The 23,008-nt window shown below is 38.3% G+C and overlaps 2 protein-coding genes across 3 annotated transcripts; both read right to left on the reverse strand.

The window, feature by feature from the left end:
- Positions 1 to 258: 258 nt before the first annotated feature.
- Positions 259 to 5,997, reverse strand: LOC110709814 (protein CLT2, chloroplastic-like). The gene is made up of 10 exons (XM_021888068.1): positions 4,944 to 5,997; positions 4,186 to 4,331; positions 3,681 to 3,718; positions 2,784 to 2,899; positions 2,127 to 2,226; positions 1,988 to 2,023; positions 1,787 to 1,837; positions 1,581 to 1,704; positions 655 to 780; positions 259 to 542 (listed from the first exon to the last, which is right to left on the reverse strand). Exons 1-10 carry the CDS (start codon positions 5,339 to 5,341, stop codon positions 376 to 378), a joined length of 1,302 nt encoding a protein of 433 aa, XP_021743760.1. The 5' UTR covers positions 5,342 to 5,997; the 3' UTR covers positions 259 to 375.
- Positions 5,998 to 6,739: 742 nt separating this feature from the next.
- Positions 6,740 to 21,463, reverse strand: LOC110709815 (E3 ubiquitin-protein ligase UPL2-like). Of its 2 annotated transcripts, none has more exons than XM_021888070.1 (17): positions 21,322 to 21,463; positions 21,038 to 21,135; positions 19,605 to 19,700; positions 19,316 to 19,522; positions 12,649 to 19,201; positions 11,456 to 12,546; positions 11,074 to 11,373; positions 10,789 to 10,993; positions 10,232 to 10,500; positions 9,843 to 10,141; positions 8,475 to 9,591; positions 8,250 to 8,396; positions 8,039 to 8,119; positions 7,710 to 7,935; positions 7,473 to 7,612; positions 7,195 to 7,301; positions 6,740 to 7,093 (listed from the first exon to the last, which is right to left on the reverse strand). In XM_021888070.1, exons 2-17 carry the CDS (start codon positions 21,131 to 21,133, stop codon positions 6,991 to 6,993), a joined length of 11,037 nt encoding a protein of 3,678 aa, XP_021743762.1. In that variant the 5' UTR covers positions 21,134 to 21,135; positions 21,322 to 21,463; the 3' UTR covers positions 6,740 to 6,990. The 2 variants fall into 2 exon arrangements, with proteins under 2 accessions (XP_021743762.1, XP_021743761.1); XM_021888069.1 differs by having other exon boundaries at positions 21,038 to 21,176.
- Between the last annotated feature and the right edge of the window lie 1,545 nt (positions 21,464 to 23,008).

Consider the following 23,008-nt stretch of genomic DNA (forward strand, 5'->3'; position numbering starts at 1 on the left):
CCTTATGTGTAGAACATTACTACAAAGTACAGAGCATTCTCAATCAATAATTTCTTAGTATAGGTATTTAGAAATGTATATCCCAAATTCCCAATGATGTTTACTTGTATAGTTGTATCAGCCACGAAAATGCCATCGACCTGAACTAGTGGCCTAGTGGGGCTGTGGTTTAGATCTTTAATACTTCTTCCCAAAAAATCTGTTACAAATAATTCATCAAACTTAACAGCAGTATAGTACTATTTCATCCAGACTATATACAAAAATGTATCAGGATATTATATTCAATGTTTCACAGTAAAAGAAAAATGAGTATCCGACGAATCGACAATGCTCAAAATTTATGCTCAAAATCTATTGCAGAGTCATAATTCGTTATGATTCCCCATTTTTGTCAAGAGCTTTGCTAAAATACTGAGGTAAGTTGTAACAAACTAGTCCTAACATCAAAATTGCACTTCCAAGGACGAAGTATGAGCCCAAGCTTGAACTTTCAGGGAGATATGGCAATGGGAGGGAAAGAATATAAATGGAAATTGGCACTGCAAATTAAGATAAAAAAAAACCACTTAAAAAATGTAAAGTATGAAGTATAAAATCAAAGAATCGAATTTGTGGAGGGAGAAAAGAAGCACTTGAGAGTGAAAAGACAACCTGATAACATGGTAACAAGTGAAGACACAACGGCACTTGAAATTTTTAGTAGATTGAGGACTGATATGTTGAATGCTATGTTGCTGACCACATACAGAAGGGGTAGCAGCGGAGCTCCATCACATCCTGAAAGAAACATCCATAGCATTCTAAATTATTTCAAATAAAATAAACACTGTATTGGCTATATTAGGTTCTGAATTCGACCTTCCCCCCTCCCCCTTTACCAAAATTGTGCTGGTGTTTGTGCCTTGACAGACCTCCTCTCAGTCTCTCATTAATCCAAAAAGAAAGAAGAATGTAAGCATTTGTTGATTGTGAGCACAAAATTAAATTACCAGATCAGCCCGTCATAAAACAGAGATTATTCTACAGCTGATAAGTACACTAACTTGAAAAATGGAATACAAACATAAGACTAGTCGGTTGAATCCTTGAAAACTTTTTTCAGGTCATTTATTCGTCTCTTTCATAAATCGGGGTCAGAGCAGTTTGCTCACAGCCCAGTAGATTTACCCCAAAATGGGCATTCCTCCAAGTCTAAGTGCCTTACCTTCTCCTTGCCCCATCATCCAATGGTCGGAGTTTGCAATTTTGCATATATTTTTTCTTTTTAAAAAGTAAATAAAGACAATTCCTTGCTTCCTTTATGTGGATACACACAAGGAATATCACATTACAGCCTCTATATAAAGTGACTACAGACTAAGTCAAGAATCTAGATGAACAAGGAAGAAAAACTTCTAGAAAACTGTGAATGGTCACAACATCACCTTTTTTTATCAACCAATTCCATTGTTTCTTTACTTCTACTTTAACTAATGTTGACTACCAGAACCCTTTTTACACAGCAACTAGTTCAATAACCTCCAAATTAGATCGATGCTCGGACAGGTATGATATTCTATTCAGTCAAGAGAACTTGCCTGTGTTATTGGCTCCAATGTTCAAAAAGCAACCAGCTCCACTTTTTAGATACTGAGGCAGTTGATCAAATGGAATACCTTTCAAATTTGATAACAATGGGAGCAAAACAAGAACAAAAAGAGCCTAGAATACCCAAAAATAAAAAGAAATCGTCAATTTCTAATTTTCAAAGAAAAGAATGGACAAGGTATGTGACAAGTATTACCTGACAGCCAGATCCAAAGGAGTTGACAACAAATATGTCAAGAGACTTCTCCTGCATGATCAGAAAATCTTAAGGTTAATAAACCATGACTAAAAGGATTATAATATTAAAGAAAAAAGACAAAAGAGCATCCAGAAGTCTTCATCGTCTGAAGAATGATGCAGGACAAGAAGAGTATGAAATCGTAATGACCAATAATACCTTGAGCCGCGTTGCAGCATCAACAAATATAAATTCCTGTCCATAAAAATTGTGTTGTTAGTTTGAAGAACTATTATTGTCACACGTATGGACGTATCACGAGCTGTAGAAACTAACAAAATGAAAAAAAAAATATGACCTTCAAGATAGATGCGGCAGCATGGAAAGCACCTGAAGCAATCATGAGAGCTGGCCACGCAAATGCAATTCCAGAAAGGATTCGGTGACCATCAGACCCACTGCAGACAAAAAAAAAAAAAAAAAAAAAAAACAAACAGTAAATACAGGGATAAGTGGCTGCAAATGGTCATTTAGGACACCTGAAACACATAAAATTGACATCAGAATTGCTTTCTCGCAAACATGAATTCTGCAGTTAGCATGCATAAGAGAACTCATTCACAACTTCCATGATTCCAATGCCCCCCATCTCCATCTCCAATAAAAAAAATAAAGGAGACGAAGAAAAGAAAAGAAAAAATAAAATTGGCTGTCCTTCCAGACCAAACATACTTTTCAAATGCTAGCATTATAGGATAAAAAATATCTGTATTACTGGCAAGTTGCCTCTCATATAGTCAAGAGTTACTGGCGCACAAAAGGCAGGACATAAAATTTTACTACATTCAATTACCTATGGAATTATGAAAGTTGTGTGTGTGCATTACACCTTCAGGAGTGCTGTATGAGAAGTGCAAAGAGTCAAGGACCGAAAAGATAGCTTATTGAAAACAATAGTGGTGCATCAAATTAATTAGTTCATGATCTGGAAATATAGTTGAGAGCTTGAACATGCCTAGAAACTGCAACGACGACACCAGCAGCCACAAGTAAGCAGCCAACTATTTGCATAAATGAATAACGCCTGCCCAAGATGATATAAGAGAGACACAGTTGCCACACCAGAAAAGTCTGTGAGAGGGCACAAGATGAGGTAATATCAGAGATCAGATTCAACTGATTTTAAGGTCTTATGTTGCTTAAAAGTTAAAACATTTTCAACAGTTATGACAGGTAAATTTTGCATTAGATGTTAAAAACTCTGTTTCAGATCAGTATCACACCAGATATACATATAACCTAGCTCCTAGCAAAAAGATAATTGTTCAGATATCAGTCCATAAACATTGCAATACAAATCTCAGTAAGTACTGGGGATCCAACACTGAAGTTATAGTGCACAACTTCAATAGTGTCAAGGCTGTTATAGTAAGAGCTGGATAACTAATCAGTTGTGCCCAAACTGTGACAAAAGAATATCAGAATAAAGCCAAAGGGAGGAGTAGCCAGTAATTAAAGCTCACAGATTAAGGCACAACCTCTGCTAAGCCCAAATACAGATCCGTACCGTCAGCTGGGAGAAATCTGTATGGTTCCATACAGTATTGAGTAGAGATAAGTAAGACAGTTACTATAGGTACAATACTTACTATTGCCTCTTTAGGGTCAGTAAACATGACTTCCATTAATAACAGCTCACAGAAGCACATATGCTAACTACTTTCATCTGATTTCACGATAATTAATAAAGTTAATCCATTTGGTATAAATTTACTGATGGCAGCAGTTTGCAAATCTTGTTGGGTCATAGAGGAATTATAATTCAGTACGAGAACAAAGCCATAACCAGATAAATTATAGTAGTACAATCATGAAACCGAACATCTATTTCACTTGCAACTACTCAATTTACCTGATGCAAAATTGGTATCACTGGGCCAGGAATCATGGCTGCAAAAAAAATGGTACTGGTATAAGAAAAATGGTGACTAAGGAAAGATCTTTGGCAGAACCAGAGGGCAAAGACTGAGAGGGAGTAAACCATGTTTGTTTTTCAATAAGTTAATCTAACAATTTGATCACAATACAAAGGCGTGACCGGCATTCTAGATTGCAGTTTTCAATAGACATAATGAGAAACGAGAACAAGATGAATAAGGTGAAATACTATATATACTGAATATTTTTCGATCCCATTGCCACAAAATGCTTTTAAAGAGGTTTCCACCTAGGGAAGATTAGAGAGCAATAGAGTCAAAACCGTAAAAGGATGCAGCTTTATCCTGATTGCAATGAGGTTGTTTAAAATGGATCATAATATTAGAATTTAAGGAACATCTGTAACCGATTCTCATACAAACCCATGAAAACTAATGCATTACAAGTATCTAGTGAATAAGTCAATCAGTCAGCTGTACCTGCAGATGCCATGCCACCAGCAAGACCAAGTGCTTCAAGAAGACCAATGAGCACAAAACGAGATTTCGGAATAGCTAGCATTTCATCAGTCACTATGCCTGCACGGTGTCGAATGAACAATATAGCAAAGTAAATAGCCACATACCTGTGTTGCATAAATCAGAAATTCAGAACCTCTTGTAAGACCTGACGACTTACAAGTTACAACAACACTCAATCACAATGAAAGGATCTACTGTACACAAGAAACAACATTCATAACATAACCAATTTTTATAGTCGTTCATTCAATACAATTAAGGAAATCCTAGTCGTTCATACAGAGTAGCTGAAAATTAAAATTTAACAGTAAAAATAACAAGCGGAAAATGCATAAATCACTCAATAAATGCTTTAATTTACTTAGCTAAGAGAAATTAAAAACACATCAGAAAATCATTTACAACAACAAAGTCAGTGGATCAACCTCGTGGGGGCGATCCCCTTAATCCCGTCTACATCATAACCTTTGTGACTCTAGGCACCCTTCTCTATACACCATATATAACAATACCAAAATTACCAAAACCAGCTATTAAACCTTAATTCTATCATCACATTGAAGTTCATGATCAGCAATCACCATAATTATAGTACCCATCAAAAGTATTGAAAACATAAAAATCAGTAAAACTGACAATTAATTAAGTCTGATAAAATTAGCGATTACCCATAATCCAAAAGAAAGCAAATAAAAAAGGGGTGCAAAAAATGTTACCCAAAAGTGATGAATTGAGCCAAGAAAAAGGGGTAATTCTGAAGAGGAACAAGAGCAAGCTTGTAAAAAACCCTGTTAGAAACCGCTAAAATGGCGGTAACAATTGCCCAGAAAACAATTGATTTTGTACTGCTACTTTTTGAAGAAGAAGAAGATACAGGTTTACTAGAAGAAGCATTGACTCTAAATTTGAACTGGGTATTTGAGAAAGAAGGTGAAAAGGGGGGTTTGATTGGGGGACGATTTCTAAGAAGATGGTGATTTCGGAGGAGAGAGAAAGTGGGCATTTTAGTGGAAGATGGGGTTATGGAGGAGAGAGAAAGTGAGTTTTTAGGAGGTGTTGAACTTGAAATGGAGGAGAGTTTAGGGTGATGGAAGAAATGTAATGATAGCGCCATTGAAATTGGTAAGAGTATGGTTTCAGGAACGAAGAGTGGGGAAAGTTGGTTTTGCTTACACAACACAAGTGCTGTGGACACTGTGCTGCTGTTTCGTTGGAATGTATCGATCCATTAACAAAAAGTCACGTGACATCTATAAAAAGAACGGAAAAAAAAAAAAAAAAAAGGAATTTTAGTGGAAAGCCAAACGATACTCATATTTTATCAGGTAATATCCACATAACATGAATGTATGAACATACCCTCACCTATATTTCATGTTTTTCTTCCCTTTAACTCAATCTAACATTTTCCTTCCAACAAACCACCATCGAACGAAGGTAATATCATCTCCGGAGTTTAAGTCGTGTTTTTTTTTTTTTTTTTTTTTTTTAATGTTTAGGAGGAGGCCAAACGCCTGATTTTTTCGAAAATCCGGTAGTGGAATTTTCGAAATTTCAAGGGAGAAGCAAAAATTCTAGGCGTTTCTCCTTCTAGAATTTCAAAATTTCTAGGCATTTCTTTTTCAGTTTTTTTTACGATTTTTGTTTTTATCATAATTTTTGATTCTATACTCGGATTAAGACAAATAATATATCATTGGAAAGATCTAAATGTCTACTTTCTAACCCAATTGCAATCAGGTCAATACCATTTCTAGATCTTAAGATATGGTCGAAATAGTGCAAGGGTGTTGGTTTTGGACCAAATTTAGTATTTCGACCATATCTTAAAATCACGAAAATGTCATTAATAACACGGGAAACGTGTGAGTTGTCTGATTAAGATGATTAGAGGGTCCATTAGATGTAGTAGGTGTACTACTTGACGAGAATAAAAGTTAATGAATACACTAGGTTGATAATCATTCCCATAATTTAGATTTGGGTTTTTCTTTGTTAAACACGAATGAATCATTACTATAATTGTCATAAAAAAAAAAAAAAAAAAAAAAAAAACTTTAATTTAATCTTTGCTTATCCTATGTGAAAATTATGATTTCATGATTTATCTCGCGAAGACTTATGAATTAAATAGTTGAAGCTCTTTGTGTAGAACATTATTAATGATTAGTTAATGCTTAATATTTCTACTTTAACTCGTTAATAATGGATAAAAGTTAATGGATACTTTGATGTCTTCTTAATACATCGTATTAGAAATTTTCATTCATAAAAAGAATTTCAAGTCATTTAGGCATTTATATAACCCAACAAGACAATGGAACATGCTTTTTAAACTCCTTGGGTACATGTATCATGTATGGTTTTTTGAAGGCCAAAAAAAAAAAAAGGACAACTTGGTTTTATTATTAGTTGTAAAACCAATTAGCTGATTAATTGATTAACGCTTCCCCTTTACTAATGGAAGCTTTTTCTTAAAATAAGTCTTTTTTCGCACTCTCAAAGCTATTAGCTATGGAAAAATAAGATTTAACTTTATATAATACCTTCAGACTAAATGCAAATTGGCAAGACCAAAAACTGCCATGTATCAATTATATAGGTGGACAAATTAATAGAACTGTACATTATATTAACAATTTTACCAACTCAAAAGTCCACATTCCAACTTGCCCTCCCAATTACAGCTCAATGATAACTAAGGAAACAATTTTTATCTACAGTAACTCTCTCGTTCCCACTACCCAAAATAAATCAAGATTCTTAGCCAAATCCGAATCCCTCGCTAGCTTCATGGGTCGCGAGCAGTAACCTCTCCTGCAGATGTTCTTTAGAAGGATACTCGGGTAGATCTAACTGGTTGAAGCTGTTTGAGATTAAAAATCAAAGTTTAGTCATTTATAAAAAATCTAAGCACATCTTACAATGGGACAACTGACGAAGTTTGACCAAGAGATTTTTTTTTACCATGTATGCGCAGATGGTAAATGATCTGGACTTCCGTATGCTTTGTGTATTTGAAACTTTTGTGCGCCTGAAATGCCTTGAAGGGCACTGAAACCTTCAAGGGGAACCTGAAAGAATAACAGAAGGTATCAAAATTAGATCAAAAACCATTGTAAGAAGACAAGGTCTAAAATGAAATAACAAAAGGAATCACCCCATAACTTTTGGGCTAATCCAAACAAAATGCCAAAACTAAATCATATAAATATATTTATTAGAAAAAAAAATAAAAAAATCACCTTGGAAGTGCCAGTAACAAATTGCAGTAAGCGTGCCTTATCTTCCTTGCTAAATCCCTGGACCACCTCCCAGAACCACTGAATAACCGGAGATGCAGGACTGTACCCAGAATATTCGGTATTCGCTCTCATATCCTCCACTGCAAAACAAATATGGATGGTCAGAGACCAGAAAGAAAGGCACTAAAGAGAATTTCTTTGGGCCTAGGATGCGTGGTTAAAGAACACAATACTTACAATCAATATCCGGAAGCCCACTTATCAATAATTCAAGTTCTTTGTCATTGAAAATGGATATGAGGTCTCGAGCAATCAGCTCAGTGAATCCATCCAAGAAAGCATTAATTTGAGGACGAATTGCAGTTGTCAATCTGTGTTCCGCAACTAAATCTACATATTGATGCTTATTCTCCTCTGTGACTTTAATGTTTCGTCCACCAGGAATTAGCTCATAATCCGTCACCTGTATTTATTCAGCCAAGTGTAAATGTTAAAACCTTACCTTTGAGGGGGAAAACACACACACACACACACACACACACATGGTAAATAGAGAGAATTCATACCTGTGTCCTTTCATATAATATCAGTTTCTCTTCATCAGCATCAATGCTGAAAGTAAGATCTAGCACATCACTTATATCATGCTGCAGAAACATAGAGATGGTAAGAAAGGACATTCTAAAGAGGCAAAAAAAAATATGAAGGGGATAAAAGAAGCAAAGAAAAGTTTCACATATGACTTATAAAGAGGACACAGCAAAACAAGATACATACCTCAAGCATCCATTTAAGATTTTTGTAGTAGTCTGGATCAATGGCTTCTATGTCATGATAAGTCACTTTTACACCAAGGATATGCTTGTAAAATGAGCGAGTAAAATGAACATCCAAAAGCTGGCCATCGAAAAGGGCTTTGCCAACCTGTAATGTTTCATGTAGCTCAGCACCAGTAACTAAGTAAATGACACAAATTTGCATGGATGAAGATAGTATACTTACAACTCGCCCAACAAATTTGAAGTACGATAGATGCTCAGTCTGATACACAGAATTTGGGTTCGGCTGAAAGGTAGAATCATTGCCCACGGTAGTGAACAATAAGGCACCTTTGTCAAAGATAACCCGGGACAATGACTGATACCATTCCCTAGTTAGCCCTCCGGCATCAATACCTTCCTCTCCCTGGAAATGCACAGTCAACCTTCCCTTCAATTCTTGGGTAGACCTCATTCGCAGTTGATTGTATGAATCTTCAAGAATGTATGCTCTTCTCACTGAAATCCTCAAAGGACTGTGATGATGGTCATGTTGATGCTTTATCTTTGATCTAAAGTGAGCACGTTTGTTATCAAAATCAATGAAACGAGGAACCTTTATCATCAAGGAAAAGGACTTTTCAAGCAGCCCAGGGTTTTGCCGTATAAAAGCATTCAACAACTTCCGATGCTTCTCAGTGAACTTCACAAAAGCAGCACGCTTCTCATCAACACAGGAGACAGGGCCTGATACCTGCTGCTTGCTGGCAGAAGTACTGGCATCATCTACTTCTGGAACAGCAGCAACAGTGAAGTCCTGACTTGCACCAGGCTGTCCAGGATATATTTTCTCACATGTCACAAAGAAAGACTCGATGTAAGGTAGAACATTTTGGCTGCCAGCAGGAAGAGGTGGGCTTGCAGTGGAAGGTTTAGATTTGACAGCTAGAGATGGAGGTAGTTCAAGGCCAGACTCCGAATAAACCTCTATTCTGCTTATGCAACTGCTCAGCTCCAGCCATAAGGGTTCCAAAACAGAGTTGATTTTGCTAACAAGAGAAAGGGCAACATTGTGATCCTTTCCAACAACATTTTGCTGATCTTCTTGCTTCTCGTTCACAGAGGAAACAAGAGAGCTAAGAGCCTGTAACACCCTCAGTATCGCTGCTCCGTCAGAAGAAGTAGAATGTAGGAGTGCTCCTTCAGCCTCTCCAAAGGAATGCAACTCTTCCATGGCAGATTGACTTAAATTTTGCACCGAGTTTGCAAGCTCAGTTATGAATAAATGACAATGAGATGGAGTAAAAGCCACCAACTTCTTCAGCACATCAGCAACAAGTGCATAAGCATTATCTGACAAACTGAATAAAACCTTACGTTATTTTTAAAAAGCAAAAAGGCAACACAAATGAGCTCAGTAGAAATGCAGAACAACAAAAGATAATAAGACAAAGATATGGTGCAAAGTGACCATTCTCTGAAAGCCAACAAGGAATAGTGAAGTATGTTAAGCATACAATTTTGGAGAGCAATGGAACACACAAGTGACGCAACCCTATGAATAAAACAAGAGGAAATTTATGACATTAACAAATGATTTGAAGAACTTTACCCCTCAGTTGCAAGTAAAGAACATAACAGCCTAAGATCAGATTGAGGAAGGCTAAGCAGCGCAGTCTGAGCATCATAAGCCTCACTTGAACCAGATACTGAAGGTACCATAGATTCATCAACTTTAGATTCCACATTGACTTCAGAAGAAATAGCTCCTGAATCAGTAGGTTGCATCTCAGCATCGGTTGTAGGTACCTCAGAAGAGCCAGACGGCTGTTCTGGAGCAGGTAATCCAGGTTTATTTTGGCTAGATTTGCTTCCAGCATTGTCAATTATAACATCCAATAGACTTAAGAGCTGGCATGAAATAGAAAACATCATTATCGAACCAGAGCAAAAGATACAAATGAAACTAAGACAGAAACGCCATCAACATAATATCTTCACCTGTTCTAAGTGTGCATTGCTCCTCAAATAAAGAGGTTGATTCAAAAGTCCCAATAACAGAGCAACAGAATGCAACTCTTCATGCGCCTCAGAATTTTGAGCATCAACAATCATCAACGCTTTACCACGAACTTTATCTGAATTCTCAGATGCACAATGAGACTCAAGTGGCAATCTCAGTTCGAGCAGAATCTTAGCAACAAAGGGATGATTTCGAGCCAGGTAGGTTAGAGTTTCAAGAACTCGCCGAGAAACCAAAGGAGGGACTCCTAATCACCACATGAAAGACCATACAATAAGAGGAATAAAAGGAAGAAGTAAGAAAAATGCATTTCAAAATGTTGAACTTCATATCAAAACAAAAATGGAATAAAGTGAACATTCATATGTAAAGGAATTTGAACAGTCTACAAATTCAAGTTCCAAAGAAGCCTTGATTACAATTATACAGTGGATCTTCTCGTGAACACATCCACATAGAATCAAATCAAACAGAAGCAAGCAAAGCTCCATTAGTAAATAATAAATTCCATGAGTAAAATTACAATAAGTCTTACCATCAACAAACTGAGGGCGTGAATACATCACATGGCTTTGGCAAGCATACAACCGATATGAAGGCTCAGCATCATTTTGCTGACTGCCCAGCTTATGCTCATCAAGCATCAGCATCTCCATCAAAATTTTAACTAATGCAGTCCTGGTCTCGGAATGAGCACACAGATTCAAAAGAAGTCTCTGAAATGAGCCTTTATAGACTTGCTGCAAAGAAATAAACATAAGAATCTTTCAAAAACTAACAAATCAATAATTTCAGCAATCTTCAATGAAGCATTACACACCTGAACAACACGCAGCAGCCGTATCATTCCCTTAAGAGCATCCGTATCAACTAAGGGAGCACCATCAGCTTCAAGTAGTCTACCTCCAACTGAACGACGTGAAGCAATGGTACCAACAGCTCTGTCCAGGCCAGTTCCTTCACCTCTTCTGGAAGACTCACCTCTTCGGCTTCTTGGGTACATACCAAAGAGAGTGCGACTGTGATAACGATGAGCAAATCTTTCACGTAACATGTTTGCCTCAGCAACAAGAGCAGGAGTTAAATTTGCCAGCACAGCATCAGAAGATGTTAAAAGGACCTGGCAAAAATGTGAATTAATAAAGATGAATACATGAAAATCAGCACTTAAATTAATCTTTTAAAGATGTCTGCTACTTCACCTCTTCTCTAAGTTCTGAAGGAAAGGTAGCAATTATTGACACAGTATCCATCTCAACAGGTTGCCCTTCCAGCTCCTGAGATTGATGAAGCCTCTGTGCCTGCTGCTGCGCAAGAACTTCAGCTCGAATATCTGCCGGCAGTGCCGCAAGAAATTCAGGATCAATATCTCCGGTGTTCTGCTGCTCAGCATTAGCAGGCTGGGTAACTTGACCTTGCTGAGCAGATAAAACTTCAGCTCGCAACTCTTCTGGAAGTGCATCAAGGAATGCAGGATCGATTGAACCAGACTCACCATCACCCGTCGTTTGCCCCCCATCACCAGGAACACCTTCCTCAGCCTCCTGATTAGGGTTTTCTGCAACTTCACTTAAACTATGAAGTGGTGTATCCCTGCAACCAGCAGGGGTAGTCGCACCAAACGAAACAGTGTTTCTCCTGGTCCGAGTTCCCAGTGACTCACCCAACGGCATTCTGTCAGCAGAACCTTGCCTGTCTGCTCCATCATCATGACCATCAGCGCTCCCGATTTCAACATCAAGGCTTCGGAGACTTTCTCCCAAAGTTGCCCCACTGCCACCACTTTCTTGGCTCACTGCCTCAACATCTCGAACTGCCGCATCATTATGTTCAAATTGCAAATCAACAGACTGAGACTGTGCAACATCAGTTCCTTGATGAGGTGTAGACCCCAATCTATTATCAGAATTAGAGCTGTCCATTGCTTCAGATGATGGTACGGGAGGATAAGAACTTTGGCCATTTGCATTACTCTCAACTGGAGTATCTTCCCTCATACTTGTTTCAGATGGCTGCAGCTCACCAGCATCAATCTTTCTCTCAGAGTCAACACTGGTCCTGTTTTCATCAGAAGGCTTCTCCGTCTCTGGCCTCCTCAGCTGCGACACAATAAACTCCTCTAAGCCTTGTGGTATAGCAGATGAACTTGAACCACCACCTTGCTCATTATCATCAAGCCACAAATTAAACCTGTGACTTTGACGTCCATTTCGCGCAGAACGAAATATAGTCTCTAGCCGAGAAGAAGCACTTTCCAAGTTTCTATCAGAAAACAACAGATCACTTGTATTTTCTGAAAGTCAAAGCATGTGTTAAAAAGTCTACACTAAGAATAATAAGATAAGCAACCAACTGTAGAAAAAAAAAAAAAAAATCAAATGCAACACCAATCTACCTGAAGCCCTAGAAGTCGTCGAAGTTGAAGAAGGGTGTGACTCAACGAGCAGTGGATGTTGAGACGGCGCAGTGTTTTCACTTCGTCCAAGAAGATTGTATATGGAAGTAGAACGCCCTTGGCGCCTAGAGCCAAATAATTCTACAGGCATCACTTGCAGAGTTTCATTAGCAAAACTGTGATCTCTACCAAAAACCTCTATATGATCAAGTACATTGATCCCATTGATGCCTTCCTCCAGCCGAAGTATGAGTCCATCCTCATCATCCTCATCCTCCTCATCCTCTTCCTCCAAAACTTCTTCATCAAACTCATCTTCATCCATCTCATGGTCATCCTGATCAGTATCTGGATGGGGAAGGTGGTGATCTTCATCTTCTTCCAAATCATTATGCTCATCTTCATCTTCATCTTCATCATCATCTCCATCATCCGCATCATCTACAGACATCTCATCATCGTCGTCGTCATCTAGAGTTTCTTGCCCATCCGGTTGAATTCCAATTCTGATTCCTACATTAGCGACCCCATTCTCAAGGTCCCTTCCATCACCTGGTGTGTCATGCATGTAATCATCTTCGTTTGGAGCAAAGCCTCCATCGAGATCCTGATCATGCTCCATATCATCTGTTACAGCCTCAGAGCCACCATACATATGCCCAACACTAAAAGAATCGCCTCGAACATCAGTAACAGAATTATCATTCTCTTGAGAAGCAGCTGCTATAGCTTGCACACCCTCGCTACTATTTTCAGTTCTCTCATGCAAATTAATATCAGAGGGTTTGGCAGAACCCTCAATCTTACCTGCATGAGAATCAGCAGAATGTATATATTCCTTTGTTACCAATTCTAATGCTTTGGTGAGTCCAGTAACAACTGTTAATGAGTCACCCAAGTCAAGGTCCAACACTTGTAGGGTACGAGTCAATGATCTGACTAAACCAACATCAATGAAAGTAGCAGAAGCTTCTGACGAGATATATGAACCAGTTGGGGATCGAGCACCAAGCACATCATTAAGAAGTTCAATAAAGGCCAAAATTTCAGTGCCTGGTGAATTGAAACCCTCAGCAGATTCCACAAAGTCACTGAAAACTGAATTAATCTCTGTAAATATTCTCTTCCTTGCCTCAGCAGAACGCACACATGCAGCTACCAAAAATTGACTAGCCCTGGTTGCAAGCTTGTGCTTCCAGTCACCATCTAATTTCTTTTCTTTTTTGGGTCTTTTAGAGTAGGGGACAAATTTGTGAAGAACATGGAAAAATAATCCCCCAGAGGTGCAACCAGAAGAGCCATGCTGTGGCAGGTTCTTGCAGCTACTAATTTCAACATCCTTCCGCAACAAAACATGCACAGAAGCAGAATATGTGACAAGAATCTCTGTGAGAAGCTTTAACATAAACACAATTTTGGCCAGTGAAGCAGAAACATCCTGGTTTTGTGCTTCATTTTCTTCAGATTCACTCACAGGAGCCTTTCCTTTTCCTTTGTATGTAGCGACATCGATGTCCATTTTAGTTGTTGACTGCGTACCCAAAGCTCCAGGTAAGGAATCATCTTTCTTAGGGGGTTCAAACGTTACAACTGTATCCAGGAGAAGTTCGATTACATTGATGAAGCTTTGGGGAGGTTTCCTGTGAGCCTTAAAACTCTTGGATTCCTGAAGCTTCCCTTGCCCACCCCCTAACACCAAAGGTGAAAGACCACCAGGAGCAGGCTTCGCATCAATACCCAATGGTTTATCCTTCTCAGATGTTTTTTCCTTTTCTTTCTCCTTGTCCTTAGATTTATCCTTCTCACGATCTTTCAGTAAGACAATATATGGCCTGTCACCAACCATCTCAACTTGACAAACAGACTGTGCAGACCTCATGAACACCACCGGGTCTCTAGATATCACGGATGTCAAATTTGACAGAAAGTTGCGGACAGTAAGCCTTCCACTAGATTGTCTGTTTGTTGCAGTAACAATATTGTGCCTTATCTCAGACTCCATTGCCTGCTGAAGAGTCTGAGGATCTTCAAGAATATGACGGATGACAGTAGATGCAATATTGTCAAACCCAGAGAACAGGCTGCTCGTCGGTAGATTGAGAAGCAACGGAAGACCCCCAGCATCAAGAAAATGAACAGCAACAGAGTGGGTTCGTGTCAGTGTCGCACATAGCTGGAGAACAGCATGCATTGTCTCTGAGGGCATTTGCTTCCTAATACAGCTACAAGCAACCTCAACAAGCCTCTTCTGCTGATCAGAATCAACACGCTGTTGTAATGATTCCAGCGGCTTGTTTTGCTTATCCTCATCAATAACGACTGATTTCTGCTGGCCACTCTCAGTGTTCCTCTTCAACAATTCAATAACCTCTGGACTCAGCTTCTGATCCACTTGTAACAAACGATCAACAGCAAGAAATGCAGCAGTTACCCATTTAGGAACATGTGCATCTATCCCACCAGTTGATCCCACATCCCATTGCCACAATACATCAGAGACAAGCTCTACCAAGCCATTTTTCAGACAAGTTTCCCGGGACACAGCATCTTCATGAAGAATCAAAGCAAGAACATGAAACAACGCAGACAGCATAGAGCTATTCCCACCATCTGTTACAGAGTTACATTGCTTTATCTGGTCAACAATAAAGGAGATAACATTAGGTCTGTATTGACCATCGTTCTGGGAGCACATTGTCATAAGCAAGTCTCGAACTGGAAATGCTAGGGATTCCTTTGACTGCAAAAGCTTAACACAAGTCAACAACAATTTATCAATTGGTGGAAGCTGTGCCATCTCCTCTTCAAAATGCTGATTGCTTTCAATCACAGCATCTTCTTTTGATTCTGACTCCGGGTTTCCCAGAGACATAGCAAGTGCACGAGCAAGCTCGTCATCTTCTTGGACTTCCTCTGGATGATTGAACAGCCACTCCATTGCCAACTCAACACTGTTGGCTCCAACTTGTCTCAGAGCTTCTTCAGCTCTGGCCCTTGTAAACCCCATTTCTAAAATTGTTGTAATAGCTGCTTCATTTAGAGGTGGACCAGTTACACGGTTGCTGCTGCTGCTACTACTACTAACATTTTTCACTTCAACTCCAGAATATATATGCCTAATAATAGAGATAATTGAAGTGATGAATTCATAGCTGCAATCAACAAATTGTGGATCATTCCATACTGGAAGCACAGCCTTCAGGACCATAGACTGTAGAACCTTGACAAATGTCTCAGCATCCCGCGGAAATGGAATATTACCATTAGATAAAGGCTGAACAAGCAAGTGTTTAGTAAAGGGAGACAGTATATATGATGAGGTGACCAGGTGATCCATCAGCTTCCCATAGCTAGCAAGAGGTCCATAGAGCCATGAATGTGCAGACTCTTCCTTTTTCTCGTGTTTCAGATTTCCATCATCTGTCTCCATAGGTGATGCAGGGACCGTAAACAGCAATTTGCTTGTAGCTTCAAATGTAGTCAACACAGACTGAATGACGCCTTGCCCATACAAGCAATTTAACAGCACAGGATTACAGGAATCATGCCTGTCCATTAAGATGCCATCAATGAAATCCACAACCTTGCCAAAGTATCGGCACTTGCTATTTACTGATGCTTCAGATCCAGAAGGGCTCATATGACCCCCAAAATTCATATGTTCCAGGCAGATAGAGGAAAAGGTAGATACTACAGCTTTAGAAGAAGGTGATATATTAACAGCATCCTCACGTCGACGAGAAGGCAACATCATGGACTTTCCCAACTCTTGAAGTAGATGCATAATGTGTAACACGAGTGATCTAACCATATCGCAACAAGATGAAAAATAAATTTTTTGCTTATCCTCCTCCCTTCTAGAAGCACTATCAGTATCTGAACCACCTGACTCACGTGATTGCTGGCTGCTTCCCAGACGTAAGTTTGAGCCATCAGAAGTACTTCTCTGAATCCCACTTGCTCTACCAAGATCTCTATAGAGATTAATAAGATCAAAAAATTGGGACTCAACGCTCCAACCGGACATCCTTCTTCTGAATAGTGGATCAAGCAACTGCCTAAAAGAAGTGACTCTCTGTTCATCAGTCCCGCCAGAACTAGATACCTGCTGTGATTCTGGTGCAGAAACAGAATCAGCACCTTCTTGTACATCTACTTTAGCATCCTCAAGAAGTGCAAGCTGCCATAAACACTCACGATGCACTCTCCCAATATCCTCCAATACATCCTTGTTATCACCGCCAAATTCTGTAAGCAATGCAGATATCCACCGATTTTCTTTTGCAGCAGCGAGAAATAAAAGAAATTCAACAAGAAACAATGAAGAGAAAACTCCATGGTCAAGTTTAGTCTTAGAATCCAACAAGAATGACCCTCCAACCAGACTAAATCCAGTCAAAGCCTTCCTCAAATGATCCCTCAAAAATGAACAAAAAGTACGAGCTAGCGGAGTAGAGTGATGCTGGGTGAAGCCCTTGAAAACCATGGTGCTATGCAAAGCAATAGCCATCCCCTCAGAGGATTGGGCGATACTAGGCCGGAGTAAAAGCTTCAACAAAGCGTCAATACCAGACTTCTCTACAAACAACCTACAAGTTTCTGAATTCTCCATTGTCCTGTGAATCAGCACCATTACATGGAAGACGCTCAAGTTGATGAATTGATCGTCAGTAATTCCCTCCCCAGCAGAATCAGGAGTGACAATACTGGAAGAGCTTTCACTTCCACTTGCTTTCTCTCCAGAATCCATTTCCATAGAATTGCCCTCGTTGACCTTTTCAGAGGAGCCTGATGAGCTGCCCTCCCCAAAAGAAGAGATTTTGTTAATAATCTCAATAATAATATCAACCCCGGTGCTTCTGAGTGAAGATACATGACGCAGCAGCTCTTCCACACCATTTGCCAAAGGAACAATAGCTTCATTCATAGCAACAACATATTTCTTGCATGTGAAAATATCCAGAAGAAAACGCAATGCAGAACTTTCTTTAACTGCCTCCAAACCTTTGGTATTAAGGCAAATAGCACCCAAGCCACTAGGCACGCACGTGAGAGCCTTCGAAGAAGGTAGTACACCAGCAACAACTGAAGATAAAAATGCATCTGGCAGACCAAATTCATGTAAAATAGGGAAACAAGTGGGGTCTTTATGGAGGATTTCGCTCATAACGGTAACAGCTGAGCAATAAATATCACCACCAAATTTCCCAACATTACCAAATATCAAAGCCAAAGTGGATGGCAAGGTACTATCGTGAGAACTCTGGGAGCTGGATGCGTTTGTAGGAGCATAGGTCGCAGACCCAAGAGCCTTCAACAAAGCCCTAATGAGCCTCTTCTGACCATATAAATGATCCTCGCAAGAGCTTGAACCCTCGCCCAAAACCATCACATTATCATCTGAACCTGCTGTACCAATTACTCTTTGAACCTCTATATGCAGTCTCTGGGCTAAAAGTTCAACCCCTCCTGAATCTTTCAAAAGGGTAACAGCTGCATTACTGTAATCCATCAGCTTCTGAAGAGTTTTCACAGCGTAACAGACAAGGTGCATATGCGCAGGATCTGAATCCTCCAAAAGAGGCAAAAATGTTGGAACCATTCCTGAACCACGGATGATGCTCCCCGAACTTGAAGTAGATATAACATGAAGCAGATAGAATTGCAGAAGTGCCTCGACAAAAGCAAGAGATGAAGGATCATTAGAATTCTTCAGCGACAAAATTGCCTTCTGAAGTACATTCAGAAGAATCATTCGGTTTCCCCCAGCAAAATTAATGCTTGAACCACTCAGCATCCTGGCTCGATCATGAGATGATGAATATGCAGCCAATTGAGCTCCCAATGCAAGCATAGCAAGTGTTCTGACAGTTCCAGAAATAGTTTCCTCAGATCGAACTATCTTTATTAGCTCGTTAGTATATTCCGGCTCGTTAGCAAAAAAGGACACAAGCTCATCATTTGCATCGTTAGACTGCACAAGCACAATAAAAGCAAGAAGGCAAATTCTACTGTACAATCTGCCTGATCGGGGAGAACGAAAAGCATTTGCATATCTGATTCTTGTGAGCAGCGAGAATCTCTGCTCATATGGTACATTATACTGCTCAATGCATTGCTTAAGGAGCAAAAGATCATCCTCTTTCCTTAAATGCAGATCTGGCATATGTATCATGGTTGAACTAGAAGATTTTACATCACTACTGCTTTCTCCACTTCTTTGAGGACTAACCCCGTGCAATTCAAAGTACAAGGTTGAGCCTAGACGAGTTTGAGACTTTTCATCTTTGTCCTGTGCGTCAGAGGGAAATAAAGATAATCCCTCTTCTCGACTCTTCTCGTTTGCCACAACACACGAATACAAACCCAGGCCTTCTTCCTTGCTCCCCCATCCCTGGGCTAGTGACAATAGGCAACTATTGATAGAGCCAAGTCCAATCATCTTTCCACTTACATGCAACTTAGAGGGAGGTATTTTCACTAGTGCAGAAAGAGTCTCTAATGTGGCCAAAAGAACCTCAGGATCTGTTGATGCAAGAAGGAACTTGAAATGCTGTCCAGAAAGCAATAACAGTAAACAAGATTAGTTGGGCAAAGTTGCATGCATCAATTCAATTGTAATGAAGACTACTGATATAAACAGATAAACTAAAAAACTTCAGAGTACCTCTAGACCATCAAATGAACCCTTATTGTGACAGTTCTCAAGGATGATTTGCATCACCCTCAAGATCTGCAAAACAGCATGCTTCGGACATGGGGCCTCGTCCTCTGTAATAGTATCTGACAGGAGGAGGTCATTCCTTTGAATTAGATACGCCTTGAAGTATGTATCAAAGTGATGAAACAGTGGTCTCCAATGATGAAAATTCCCCTAAAAAGACCGGAAAAGATAAGTTGAGGCAAGCATCATACACAAATGTAAAAACGTCATTTCAAATAGTACCAAGAACCACCTTGTTGTACTCCCAGCGAAAACCAGACAATGGAATTGCCAGGTCTTGCAGTGGACTCTGAATAACCTTGTCAATAAATGCTTTGATTTTAGGAGGCTGCAAGGGAAAAAAAAAAAAAAAATCAACAAAACCCACCATTGAGATCAATTAACTGATTTGAGAATACAACAGTATCAAATCATAGTTGGTAAAAAGTCTCTGCCTAGAGCCCTGGACAATAAGCATTAATGATCCACAATATTACCCAATCCCTCTAATATCAACAGTTTCGAGTTTCGAGAAAGCCTTGACTAGTTCAAAGTGAATGAGAATGTGACACAATGAGAAAACAGAAAAAACCAGATTATCATTTAAATTACGGCAAGAAATTAAACAGAAAGATAGAATTCATCATACAACTATTGTACACAGAAGGAATGAGCTGATACTGGTATTGATCATACCAAAATAAAGCCTTATATATGAATTTCATAAGCAGAATAATAGAGCTGCTAATAGGCACTGATCATACATCTTTCATGTAAAAACACCAAGATAAAAAAAAACATTACTACGTGGAAACAAATTCGTCCAATTTATTTAGTATAAGATCTCAATCTATTCAAATGTATCCTCATCCTTATAATGACTCCATATTACAAAAACCAGAGAAACACAAGGTCCTATCAATCTAATCAATTATTAAACAAGATTCAGAATCTTCACCTTCACCCATTGATCACGATGCAAAAAAAAAAAATGGTAAAAAAATATCTTCCTCCTCTCATAAGATCTTGACACACATGGAAAACTTTATCACATAGCTGCAATTAATCTGATCCATAAGTTTAGTCAATTGCCTCAGCCATATTCACCTACTATTGTGGGGTGCACTAAAATCTAATTTACAGGTTTAATAATCTAATCAAGACAATTTTCACACCATTTCGTTTTACAATTACAATACCCAAATCACTCAAAAACCAAACATATATAGCTATCTTGCGGCGCTATTTCAAATCCAGGCACCATTTTAAATTTGCACAAATAGATAGACTTGCAAGTCACCAATAAGAAGATTCTTCCACAGTATTTTGAATGTTAATTCAACAAGCAAAGCATTTTTATTTACACAAGACTGACATGAAGCAAAATTATATTTAATTACAAAGTCACATACACAAACCCAATAAAGTTTCAAAACTTGTTAAAATTTTGATAAAAGCACAATCAACCCAATAACAAAACGTACATTAAACTGCTAATTAATCAAATAATATCCAAAACCCTTACAATTAACTATTTAGTAAACCCTAACAAACAACCCAATCAAAAATCCATCCCCACAATTAAAGAAAAAAAAAAACCCTAAATCAGCAATCAATGCCAAAAAACCCTAGTACAAAAACAAATCAAAAATTCAAAAAAACAACAACAAAATCAAATAAACTAACCGTCTCAGAATCAAGTTGAACAGAAGGACCAAAAGATCCTTCATTAGAAAAGAGCTGCCGAAGCCGCGACGGCAAACTCGATCTTAAGGTAGCCATTTCTGAAAAAATCCAAACTTTCCTTGATTAATTTCTCTGATATCTACCAAAAAAACAACCCAGAAATCAAAAATTAAAATCACAATCACACTTCATAAATTAATCATAAATTCCAAAAATTAAAACCCATAGATAAAAAAACCCTAAACACGAGGAGAGAGAAAATTAAAGAGTCAAAAGAAGAGTACCAAAGATTATGAAGAAGATGAAGATGCATACACATCCGAAATTTGTTCTTGGATTTTCGACTATACAAGAAGAGAGAGAAAAAGAGGAGAGAGAAAGAGAAGAGGCGGAACCCCAAAGCAAAAAATGGAGGAGAGAGAAAGAGAAAACTGGTGTTCCTTTTGTTTCTTTTCTTTTTCTTTTCTTTTTCTTTTTCTTTTTTTTTTTTTGGAGTTTTTTTTAAAGAGAGTTTATTTGAAAATGAATGACATTTTAGGTTTTTATTTTATTCATATAGTGTTATGAAAAAAAATGAAGAGTTAAGAAAATGGTAAGAGTATAAGTCGGTTTAAATGGTTACCTTTTTTTTTTTTTTCACTAGTTTAAATGGTTAATTAGGGTTAATATATGAGTTGTAAATTTTTAGTATACTTTTTAAGGTTTTTCTAAAAGTTGCTTGAAGTTAGGTCATAAATTTGTGTTTGTATGTTTTCTAGATGGAGGGTAGAGTTTAGAGGGTGTTTTTTACTAGATTGAAGCATGATTTGTAAGCAGATACAAAGTACGAGTGACTTATGTATTACGAGTAGATTAGTTGATAAAGTGTGCATTTCAGATGAAGTAGATTTATAAATATCAAATAATTATCTACTGCATAATATAGATTTGAAGTTTGCAGGGAGATTCATCTCGACATAATGTAATTTATTCCTTATTTAAATCTAATACATTATAAATGTAAAAACTATAATACGTAAATGACTTTATTTTGGTGGGATAGGTTGTTCAGTGTTTTCGATTTGCTTTGGATAGCATTCCAAAAAATATTGAAGTGAAGACCAAATTAGTAGAATAATGGTGTTGGATTGAAATAGAAGTTTTATTAAAGGGAAAGATATTGTGTGAGACCGGACTCACCGTGAGTCCAATATGTCTGACAGTAATTTTCTAATATCTGACAATAATATTCAAATATATGACATTAATATTCTAATATCCGACAATACTATTCTAATATATGACATTAATAATCTAATATCTGACATTAATAATTTAATAATCTAATATTCTAATATATGACAATAATATTCTAATATCTGACAATAATATTTTAGGGGCTTATTCATTTTCACAACTCTCTTCCTCTCTCCTTTGATTAGTTCTTCTCCATTCATCTCCCCTTATCTCCATTTTCTCTCTCATTTATCTCTGCAATGGTTTGCTTGCTCAACTCTCAGAGAAAATCTCAAACAGAAATCGAGATAATCTTCTAGAAATTTGACAAAAATGGCGATGGAAAGATCTCGGCATCGGAACTCATGTCGCTGTTACACGCCCTAGGATCGGCAACATCGCCGGAAGAAGTGAAGTGAAGATGGTGATGGATGAGATGGACAAAAACGGCGATGGTTATGTCGATCTAATCCTTATTTTCCTTCAATTATTGATTTTGAAATCCATGTCATCTTTTGTGGATTGCTATTGCGGTCATCTATTGTTCAACTGACTTCAAACCACCAAATTTGTCCAGAAAGTCATCATTTGCTTCCCCATTATATTATCGTCTGAGCTCTCTGTCGTACTACTATACACCGGATTTGGAGGCAATGCCGGCTCCACTAAGGAACTTCAAGAAGCTTTCTAGTAAACCCGGACTCACGGTGAATCCGTTCTACACAAATTTTTTCCTTATTAAAGATGTGGTTGGAA

The sequence above is a fragment of the Chenopodium quinoa genome, unplaced genomic scaffold (genome assembly GCF_001683475.1).
Source record: "Chenopodium quinoa cultivar QQ74 unplaced genomic scaffold, ASM168347v1, whole genome shotgun sequence".
In the NCBI taxonomy this organism is placed as follows: Eukaryota; Viridiplantae; Streptophyta; class Magnoliopsida; order Caryophyllales; family Amaranthaceae; genus Chenopodium; species Chenopodium quinoa.

What these genes read in the sequence shown, in the direction of transcription:
- LOC110709815 (XM_021888070.1), bottom strand. Translation starts at nt 21,133, where the DNA reads ATGGCTACCTTAAGATCGAGTTTGCCGTCGCGGCTTCGGCAGCTCTTT. An exon ending in TTCGCTGGGAGTACAACAAG is followed by an intron (nt 19,523 to 19,604) that starts GTGGTTCTTGGT and finishes CGGTCTTTTTAG; the next exon opens with GGGAATTTTCATCATTGGAG. An exon ending in GTTCATTTGATGGTCTAGAG is followed by an intron (nt 19,202 to 19,315) that starts GTACTCTGAAGT and finishes CTTTCTGGACAG; the next exon opens with CATTTCAAGTTCCTTCTTGC.
- LOC110709814 (XM_021888068.1), bottom strand. Translation starts at nt 5,341, where the DNA reads ATGGCGCTATCATTACATTTCTTCCATCACCCTAAACTCTCCTCCATT. An exon ending in TGATACCAATTTTGCATCAG is followed by an intron (nt 2,900 to 3,680) that starts GTAAATTGAGTA and finishes GCCCTCTCACAG; the next exon opens with ACTTTTCTGGTGTGGCAACT. An exon ending in CTGCCGCATCTATCTTGAAG is followed by an intron (nt 2,024 to 2,126) that starts GTCATATTTTTT and finishes TTTTATGGACAG; the next exon opens with GAATTTATATTTGTTGATGC.